This window comes from Budorcas taxicolor, chromosome 21 (assembly GCF_023091745.1).
Source record: "Budorcas taxicolor isolate Tak-1 chromosome 21, Takin1.1, whole genome shotgun sequence".
Classification (NCBI taxonomy): Eukaryota; Metazoa; Chordata; class Mammalia; order Artiodactyla; family Bovidae; genus Budorcas; species Budorcas taxicolor.
Window position 1 is genome coordinate 22,103,509 of NC_068930.1, and position 10,467 is coordinate 22,113,975.

Sequence of the window (10,467 nt, forward strand, 5' to 3'; positions counted from 1 at the left end):
CAGGGTGGTCGGCAACATTCTTTATCACACAACTCCCTCTATTTCTGTCTTAATTTCAGCCAAGGTTTAGGAGACATTTTTTACCAATTTGTCCCAGGGTGCTAGGAATGCTCATTCCCAGGTCAGCTGGGGATTTCACTGATAGTCCACTCACAGGCTATTACTCACCCTGTCCTGGCAACAGTAGCTAAAAGATGGCTGGACCACCTGTCTTACAAGTCTCTCAGTTCCAGGAGATGGTTTCCACTTGTTGCTTCTTCTCATATCTAGAATCACACTACTACAATCATGGATCTTGGAGAACTATATATTTCATTTCAAGTAGTCTGTGCTCATGTATGCTTAGTCACTCACTTGTGTCCAACTCTTTGAGACCTCATGGACTGCAGCCCTCCAGTCTCCTCTGTCCATGGGGATTCTCCAGGCAAGAATCCTGGAGTGGGTTGCCATGCCCTCCTCCAGGGGATCTTCCCAACCCAGAGATGGAACCCAGGTCTCCCGCATTGCAGGCGGACTCTCTACCAACCGAGCCTCCAGGGGAGCCCGAGAGCACTGGAGGGGGAGACTCTCCCTTCTCCAGGGGGTCTTCCCGCCACAGGAATCGAACCAGGGTCTCCTGCATTACAGGCCAGTAAAAGTAGCCTAGTTATCTTATTTTTTTCATCATTGACTCAAGAAGCAAGAATCTTGTAAGATGGGCAGAACACAAGTAATACATCTAGTGACCCCAGTAAGGTAAGTAAGGTAAAGTAAGTAAGGTAAGTAAGTAAGCAGTGTTATCTTCTAAGAAGTTCCATGGCTTCAGCTAGAAAAATTGATCTCTATGGTGGAGCAGATATTTCTGCTCTTTAGGAGGTCAGATTAATGCACAATGCACACTAGCAAGGAAGGAAGAGGCCCCAATGGGCAGAGAAACATTTTATTTGCAAACTTTTCTTCTCTTGCCTTAAAATATGAATTTTATTTCATTCCCTCTTAAGATTTGCCTGCCATAGGATGACCTTCTGGGAGCCCTCCCCCTCCACCCCCTACCAATGGGTGAAGGTCGCAAGCTTCATCCCAGGACAGGAGTGATTGGCAGCAGAGGGGCTCCTTCCCCTCCCCTCCCCCGAAGCTCTGCTTGCCAGCCCCTCTGGTCCTGGTGACGCTAGGATGCTGGGCTCTGAAGCTTTGTAATTGACGACAGGAGACTTGTGGGACCTTCACAGCCACCAGTTACTGTGAAGGCCTGCTGATCTCAATACAAGGGAGCACAAGGGCACACACACGTACACACATGTGCACTGAGCATGCACACAAGCACACACCTTTATAGCGAGGCATCCAGATGCTGTCATGGCCCCTTGAAGAGCTAGGGGACCGGATACTGGGCACTGGGGTGGGGCCCAACATCTAGGGTCACTGGCTGGGCCACACCTCCAGGCTCTAGTCCAGGCCTGGGTGGGGGAGTCAATGGGAGGGGCGCCCAGAGACCTCTGTTTGGGTGAGGGTGGAAATTGACTTGGACTCCTCTGAGCTCTAGGCAAATTTGCAGCAAGTAGAGTATGAAGATTTTCTTTTGTTTTGCTTGCTTTCTTTTCTTTCATGTTTATATTGAGGTTGAAAAGGTTATTATGAATGTGGGAGAACAGAAAAAGCCATTCTCTATGATTGTCGTCAGTGCTGACAGGAATAAGAAGCTTCAGAAAATCTTTTTAAATTGTGCACGTTTATATAGTTCAAATGATGCCTGAGTCCCAGAGAAGCAGGAAGCAACATCAAAAAGCAACTGACATAGAAAAACACACGTATGTGTCCCCTCACGTTCAAACAATACAGTTCCTTTGAAAATGGAAGCAGCAGCCCCATCCCTTACAAACCAGCTGCCCAAGAAAATTTGAGACTTTCTCTTGAAGAACAGAGTCACTCAGTAATTTGTGGCTTCCAGAACAGAAGGAAAAAAAGGAGAAACAAAACAAAACACCCAGACAGGTTGGCAGCATCCGTGCTCTTCTCCCTGCAGAGGCAGGACCTGTTGTTTTGATCACTGAGTCAGGGGGACCACATCGCTGCCCCTCACAAACACTGCAGACAGGTGTCTTCAAACCCTGGGGTTCCTCACCAGTTCCTTTTTTTTTTTTGATTCCCCAGAAAGTAGTTGGGATGGAAGGCATTTACCCCTGGCTTCCTCTAAGATGCCTTCTAAGCAATGGATGTTTTGTGAGCTTGCAAAAATTCTGCAGCCAATCTCTTGGAGGACTGAGCACCAAGTGGGGGAAAGGACCCAGAGTATCTCATGCAAGAATCTTGCCCACTAGAGATTATTGACCTTCAGAGGTTTTTTTTAACTTAAAGGGGAGGTGCGCTATACAGTTGCTCCACTGGGAGAAAAAAAGCCCAATCCCTTCCTACCCGCCCACACCCCGTAAACTCCCCCAGCCACACCAGTAAGGCACTGCCAGGGGACAGACATGCTTTGTCAATGAGGCCCCTCCGGAGTCTCAGGGTGTGAACAGCTGCACAGAGGGCTGTGCGCTGTGGAGTCAGCACCTTAGGAGGTGGGAGGGGGTGGTGGGCAGAGAAGGAAGGAGTCTCAGGTCCTGATGGATCAGAAGAAGGAAGATGGGGGAAGGTGGTCAGGACACAGGAGATGAGAAAGCCAAGGATGAATGGAAAAGGGGCAAAAAACAAAAAATATAAAAAAGATGAGAGAAGCAAGAGAAAGAGGCAAAACAGGATGTGGGCAACAAAAGAAGAAGGAGACACAGCAGAAGGAGGGAAGGAAACTTTTAAAGAGAGTGGGATGAATGGGGAAGGATGTGAGGAGGGAGAGAGGGGAGGCAGGAAGAGGATGTCATAGGATGTCTTCACTCTGTGAAGACACCGGATGGGACTGGCCAGAATCAGGAGCACTGGAGACACCCTCAGTCCCTACAGAAACCTGGCGGGCCCAGTACCCCAGGTCGGCCACGTAAACCAGCAGGTTGATGGCTGTCAGGACGGCCACAGCCAGGCGCTGGTCCCAGGTACACATGTCGTAGGAGAGCTCATCAATGCAGCTCATGTCCATGAACCACTGGGGCAGTCCACCGAGCTCCTCGCTGAACTGGTAGAGCAGCCAGAGGACCAGAGCGCTGACATAGAGGAGGACGGAGAGCAGGCTGAGCACTAGCTGGAAAATGGAGAAGGGCCTGGGCGGCATGTATTTCCATTCAGCCAGGTCCAGCAGGAGGACCACAGCTGCCGGGATGAAGCAGATGGAGTACACGGCCACACACCACTCCAGGGCCGGCTGGTGCAGGTACAGGGAGGTGCTGCTGAGGAAGGTGAAGATGACACCAGCCACGAAGGTCTCCAGCACCTTCAGCAAGGCTCGCGTGGTGTGCTCATAGAAGAAGATCTCCTCAAGATCATACCAGTCCCATATCTTGGCCACTTCTATGACATACAGCACAGATGCAATGCAGGAGAAAGCAGTGGCGGTGATGGCCCTGTCCCGGTAAGGACCGTAAGGCAGGAACTGGACGTGGGTGATGGAGTAGATGATGGAAGCCAAGAGGCAGATGAGGGCCGCATAACAGGCGTAGGTGACAGAGATGTTGTGCCAGAAGAAAGGAAAGCTGGACCAGCGCCTGTATAACTCGACTATGGAGATGATAAGGGTCATGGTGAAACAGATGCACCAGAAGGACATGGACCAGTTACCTACGACCCCTCTCCAAATGCCCATGTTGGCCACAAGCGAGAAGGCCATGCAGGTGGAGAAGAGCTGCGGCAGGCGGAGGAGGCCGCACACCCAGCAGATGACATCGTCGTCTGGGTATGTCCTCTGGGTGGACATGGTGTTCTGACGCTCAGGAAGGTCACAGTCACCAGTACAGCAGTGGTCTTCACTTAGGACCCGCCAGAGAAAGATCCAGTTTCGGAGGCAGATTAAGTCAGACGCCTGGAAAAGGCTCAGGGCCCTGTGAGGGCTGAGGCTCAGGACCTGTGGAGTTGGAACCAATGGCTCAGACACTCGGGTAACAGCACAGTCATCCCAGAACGGTTCTCCCACTCATCACCCTTGGCCTTGTCAGGAGACTTGTCTCATCCCAAACCTCACAGCTGGGGTGAGTCAGGCCTCAGCCATGGGCATTTTTTATATCTCTTTGTGTTGTGTGCCCTCGTCTAGAGAGACACAAGTTAGGATGGTCCTTATCTGAAACCCCAAACCTTCAAGCCTCTGAAAACTGAAGAATATTTTGAAATTCATTTGGTAGCAAATTTAACCTGAACAGACCTGGGATAATTTATGATCTTCATTTATTTTATGTATTATGAGTGCTCAAAAGTGCAGCTGTAGAAACCCTAATGTATTTGATTACAAGGAACTTCCAGACCCCAGTGGGATGTTATGTCATATACAATAGATGTACCATGTCACTTGTCTGACACTGAAAAATTCTGAATTCTGGAGCATATCTGACCCAAGGGTTTCAGAAAAGAGACTGTGGATTATACTGTTAACCCCATTTAATAGATGAGAAAACTAAGGCTCAAGGAATCAAATGCTTTCATTTGATCCATGCATGACTAGGAAGAGGGAACTCAGAAAACACAGCTAAAGCCATGGGTTTGAGCACTTTGCTCTACAGCCCACATGTCAGCAGGGTCCATGGGTTGGGGGCCAGGACCAAGGCTTGGGGCTCTGGACCCAGGATCCACCTTCACAGCCCTCGGCCTCCTTCCATAGCAAGCTGAAGACACACATGTCCCGGCCTGTCCTCCGTGCAGCATCACTAGCAGGAGCTGCCGTCTGAGGGACACAGCCCCCACCGGAGGAGAGAGGCTCCAGGGGTGAACAGGGAGGAGCCATGGGGTAAAAGCAAGGCCGTGGGGACCAGATGACGTGGGAAGTAGGAAGTGTTCTGAATTACCCACCACCCCCCCGCCCATTTTGCCTTTACATGTGACTCTTCCCCATTGGGGAAAGGAAACCCTCACCCACCATGACTCTGGGATGGTATCATGAGGAACCACAGAATAAGCTGATGATATCATGTTTGATTTTTTTAGCTTCAAAGCTGCCATCCAGGTAAGAGGCCAGAAAAATCTAGAAAGTAGTCCTACCTGAGTGAGGATTTTCCTGGCCTGGGAGACTGGTTAGAGGCTTCCAACCTGGGAACCAAGGGATTGGAAATGAACAAGGATGCTGTGTCTGATGCTGATGGGGGCCTTTCAGGGTATCCCAGGGAGGGGGTGAGGATGGACGGGTGATCAGCTCCCTTTTAAGGGCAGGAGCTGAAAGAGGAGGCCCCTACAGGACCCCTGGGAGGAGACAGTCCTGAGAATGCTCCGGGGACTGGGTGGGGTGGGCAGAGTGGAGATGACAGTGGGGAATGGGGGGCAGGGATTCCAGAGTCCCAGTGGCCCTGAGGCAGCCCAGTAGGGGGTCTTCTGACCCAGAAAAGATGCAGGCATGGAGCCAAGCTTTCCATGGAGGAGGGGCCTGGACTGGAACTGAGACAGGAGAATAGGGGCCTGAAGGGGTTTCAGGGCTGTGACAGGGACACGTGGCCAGAGTGGCAGGGCCCCTGGAGACCATGGAATTGCCCAGGTCACCTGCCCAAACAGTCCCGCCAGGCAGGGTTGCAGTCCTGCTCACACAGGGGCTCCTCCAGAGTCCAGTGAGAGGGGAGTGAGGCCCCTCCCAGCCTGTCCCCTCCTCAGGAACAGCTGCCCTGTTTCCAAGCGACTATTTGCTAAGAGGCCCCCAGGGCGGAAGGGCCAGCACCCTGAGCCCCAGCCAGCTTCCTGCCATCAGGGGATTATTATATCACCTTTGCTGATAATAAACCCTGGGACAAGCTGAGGCAGAAAGAGAAACAGAGTAAACCTGAGAACCTCCCTGGACTCGCAAAGCTCCTTGAGCCCCAATTGCCAGTGGAGCCCTGGAGCCTATGGGCCTCCCAGTGGGCACTGCCAGGGTGGCGAGGGGCACTGCTATGAGGGAGGGAGGGAGTGTCACGCTCTCTGTACCCCGATTTGATCCCAGTTTAATGACTTGAACTCACCCTGAAATTCCACCTAAGACTAAGAGACAACTTGAATGCTTTGAATCCATTGAATGCATCAGAGAGAGGATATGGAGAAGAGGAGGCATGGGGGTTCCAACCACGTGACCCTGGGTCAGGCCTGTGCCCTCTCTGGGCCTCAGTTCCCCCACCTGGAAAGCAGCAAGTGGAAGTTTGTCTGAGTCTCCCAGAAGCCCCTCCTCCTCTCTGTGAGCCTGGACGTGGTACCCCATCACAGCACAGCCTGGATGTGGCTGAGCCCTGCCTGCCTGGTAGCCAGGCATGTGGACTGGAAGATGGTGAGCCAGGAAGGTCATGGCCGGGCCAGAGGAAGGAAGGAGGAGGTGTCAGAAGGGCAGAGAAGGGTGAGATGAGATAGACACTCAGAGTGACAAGGAGTAGAGCCTTCATACCTGGGTGATCATGGCAAGCTACTCAGTAGAACCTCAGCTTCCCCTTCTGTTCAATGTCTCTATACCTACTCTGGGTCAATTAAATGAATAAAAGCATGTGATGGGTTCATCAGAGGGCCGGTCACATGGAACCCTCTATCCCTGCCAGCTACCTCCCCGCCCCCCTCACAGAGGACCCAGAAGGCCCTGCCCAACTCTGTGCATCAGCACATGCAGCTTGATTTGCTGCAGATCAGGGGCTGCAGGCCAGTGTGCACTGCAGGGGGACTCTCGATGTGCTCAGTTTTCCGTCACAGTGTTTTCATGAAAAAATGATGTGGAATCACTAGTATTACTATTTCTTTCCTGAGTGTTTAGTGGCTGCACATGGTTTTAATTTCACATGAAAATTCGGATTACAGCTCCTTTTCAAGCCTCAGGAGACATAGTGTCACCTGGTTTGGTTCCCTTGGCAGTGGGGTTGCTGGAGATAAGCAGCTGCTAGCCTCTTTTCTTTATATTGTTTTCCATCCTCATCTCTGTTTAGTATTCTCTATATTTCTCTCATTCTCATGGATAATTGACATAAAGCAGGACTATGATCATCTCTCCTGTGACTGGTTTCCCATCTGCATCATGGCCAGGCGTCCTGCCTGCTCACAGGAGCACCCACCCCTCCATCCAGCGAGCATCCATGTCCTCAACCTCAGCCTTCGATACATTTCAAATGCTGTAAAATCACATGTAGACATGTGTGTACACACAGGCATACATGTTTGTACATACATGCACACATGTTGTAGGGAGTATCTCTACGTACCCTTTTTCCTGTTTTGCAAACATGAGACCATATCTTCCCAGAGTATCTTGCTTTCCACCACCCCAGACAGGTGCAGCTGGTCCTCTCCAGGGATCCCAGTGCTCTCCATCCCCTTATTTACTTCCCTCCTGGCTCCTTGGGCATCAGTGGACCCTCCCTCGTGAGTCTCAGACATTGGGGGACACAGGACGTGACAATGGATCCTGGGGTTCATGTGACCACCATGCTCTAGGGCAGGAGATCAGCAAGTTTTTCTGAGAGTTTTTTAAAAAAAATATGACAAAGAATACATTTTTCATTTCTGGAAATTAAATCTGGTTACCTAGATCTGCAACAAATTCTCACAAGCCTGGTGGCTTAAAACAGCAGAAATGTGTTCTCACAGTTCTGGAGGTCAGCGTTTTGAAACAAGGTGTCAGCAGGGCAGTGCTGTCTCTGATGCCGCAGGGGAGGGTCCCGCTTTGCCTCTTTAGCCTCTGGAGGCCCTTTAGCTTGTCCCATGTTACTGAACTCTGGCTTGTCCGGTCATCCCTCAAGAAGCCAAATACCGAGAGAGGAGTGCCGGGCTTTGTCTGGGACGAGGTGCCGCTCCTCCACTGTGGACACAATCATCACTCACGTCTGTGCATCAGCCCATGTTGGACGGTGGTTTGAAAATAATACTAATGAACATTTCCACCTTTTTTTGTGGATCAACTTGGAGGATTGGGTTTTTTCCAGTTTAGTAGGTCTGAGGTGAGAAAAAGATTATAGGAAGAGTCAGCCAGTGACTATTCTCCTGCACTGAAACCTCTTGCAGGGAATCGTCTCAGTGGAAATGCACCCCTGGCACGCCCCCACCCCACCCAGCTCCCAGGGGACACACTCTCGCCAAATCGAGTGATCTGTCTCGTCTTAAAAGGAGAGACTGCTTCAGACCTCCCTTCTTCCTCACACACTGGTGACGCTAAGGCTGTGTCCTGCCAAGATGCTAGAACCCCTCCTCCTCCCGGGGACTGGAGTGGGGGGAGGGGCGCAGATGCCGTGGCAGCGCCTGCCTCGGGCATCAGGACTGGAGCCCCAGAGCTGGGGAGGATTCAGTTCCCTAGAAAGCTGACCCCCTCTACTCCCTCCCTTGCCTGCAGACTCCTCTGGAATGTGGCAGGCTTTTCACAGTTTCGTTTCCTTTTTGCCTTTAATTTAGTGCCCTTGTTGGAAGAATCCTTATTATGGAGTAACAGGAAGACCTGCGCATGGAGTCCCTCCCACTTACCAGATCTTGACAAAAGAGCTCCAACTGCAAAATACTGGAATCATTTAGAGATCCATGCAGGAACCAATGTTCTTCACAACTGAAAACATATGTGGGCGATGTTGTTTACAAGTAGAAAACAATTTTTTTCTTGATTGCAGGGTCATACTGTTAGGGGAAGCACACTGACACCACCACCCACCCTGGCCAGGAACCCTAGTAACCACTTGTATGAGCTGTCTCACGACAAGAGGTTCCGGTAAGAAACACGGAACTAATAAGCCACCACCAACCGGAAGATTTTGGGAAAGGTCAAAAGGAGACACCATGTGTCCGACCACCTTTGGCAATCCTTCTCTCTGGCATCCATCCTGGCTGAACAAGGCGTGCACCACCAGGAAGGACTCTGAGTCAGAATGTGGCTACGGACAACCGGGAAACTAATCCCTTCACCATAAAACCCAAGACTGTGAGCCATGCGGTAGAGCTGTTCTCCTGGGTTCCCTTACCCTCCTGCTCTCCCCACCAGCACCCTTTCCCAACAAAAATCTCTTGCTTTGTCCACACATGTGTCTCCTCAGACAATTCATTTCTGAGTGTTAGACAAGAGCCCAGTTTGGGGCCCTGGAAAGGGTCCCTCTTCCTGCAACAATACCTCTAGTTTTGCCAATCTGCCAAGATGCGTGCCAGTGGACTTGTAGAAGGGATGGATGTAGGTCCCCTCCCCCCACTTCAGTGGCTCCCCCAGAACAGATTTCAAACAAACAAGCAATTCTTCCTTGGGAAGAGAGTGGTACAGTCATAAACAAGCCATTCTCACTTCTGCAGTCTCCAACTGGCCCCAAAGTTCCGAACAGCAAAGAATACACACTAACAGGTGGGAAAGGGGGCTCCTGGGACCTATACCCCTCTACTCACTCAGTCGAGAGCTCCGTACTCCTTCAGAGGCCAGTTTCCTTCTCTTAATAGAAAGTGAAAGCACTCTGTGAGCAATCTGTGGGGAGGGCCAGGGCAAGTTCCTGAATCTAGCAGTTCGGCAGCTGCTGGAAAATACCTATAGATCCTCGCTGGGACTAGCTGGCACTCCACCATATCTTCCCAGTGGCACTCTGCTCCTTGCTCCAGGAAGAAAGGCAGGGGCTGGAGACGTGGGGACCTGACTCCTGCCTGGACGCTCAACATTGTCCCCCAAGTCAGGCCCAGCTGCTGGTCTCAGAAGAAGCCAATAAAGACAGCTAAGTCTTGGGTTTAAAAAAAGTAGCTTTATCTTAAGGAAGCCAGCAAGAAGGTGTTTTACTGCCCAGAAGGATCAATTCCCAGCACATCAAGGCTCAGCCAGGATTAATACAAGGAGGGAAGCAGGAAATGGCTGCAGGCTGCATGCCGGGGGTGCATTGTGCTTTTGTTTTGGGGGACTTTACAGTAACCACCAGAAGCCTTTGTGGGCTGAGAACGTAAGTGTGCTCCTTACTTTGTTCAGATCAGCACATCAGTTCGAGGGATCAGTGGTTGTATATTTTCTAGGAAAAAAGAACTGAGGCAGAAACAGAGGTTAACTGGCCGAGTAAAACTGAAACCAGAACAGCAGACTCTGTGTAAGGATTCATACGCCTTTGGTTGAGAAACAGGCAAGGTTACAATCTGGTGCTGGTGACCTGCCTGACCACCATGCTCACCATGTGCCCGTCCTCAGGCCTGGGCACCAAGCCCATCGAGGCTTCTGCCTCCACTGGGGTAGCTACTCTCCACAGTGTGCCCTTCTCCCTGGGGGCCAGTGAGGACACTCTGAAGGGGGACGTAATTAACTGGCGCATGTTCATCTGGTGTATCTGCTTCACCATGACCCTCACCGTCTTCATAGGGGAATTTGGGGGCTCAGCCCCGCCTCCCCTTCTCCTGGGATGGCTTTCTCTGCACCCACGCCTTGTACTTCTCCATCTCCTGCCTCTGAACGTCCATCATTTTCGACGCCACCTACATCAAGTTCTT

General features: G+C 51.3%; 1 protein-coding gene across 3 annotated transcripts; it reads right to left on the reverse strand.

The window, feature by feature from the left end:
- Window positions 1-1,571: 1,571 nt before the first annotated feature.
- LOC128066375 (myeloid-associated differentiation marker-like) lies at window positions 1,572-9,435 on the reverse strand. Of its 3 annotated transcripts, XM_052659397.1 has the most exons (4): window positions 9,397-9,435; window positions 8,500-8,578; window positions 7,570-7,977; window positions 1,572-3,967 (listed from the first exon to the last, which is right to left on the reverse strand). In XM_052659397.1, exon 4 carries the CDS (start codon window positions 3,818-3,820, stop codon window positions 2,834-2,836), a length of 987 nt encoding a protein of 328 aa, XP_052515357.1. In that variant the 5' UTR covers window positions 3,821-3,967; window positions 7,570-7,977; window positions 8,500-8,578; window positions 9,397-9,435; the 3' UTR covers window positions 1,572-2,833. The 3 variants fall into 3 exon arrangements, 2 of the variants coding, with proteins under 2 accessions (XP_052515357.1, XP_052515358.1); XM_052659398.1 differs by lacking the exons at window positions 7,570-7,977; window positions 9,397-9,435 and adding an exon at window positions 5,092-5,139 and having other exon boundaries at window positions 8,500-8,547; XR_008201217.1 differs by lacking the exon at window positions 1,572-3,967 and having other exon boundaries at window positions 7,557-7,977.
- Between the last annotated feature and the right edge of the window lie 1,032 nt (window positions 9,436-10,467).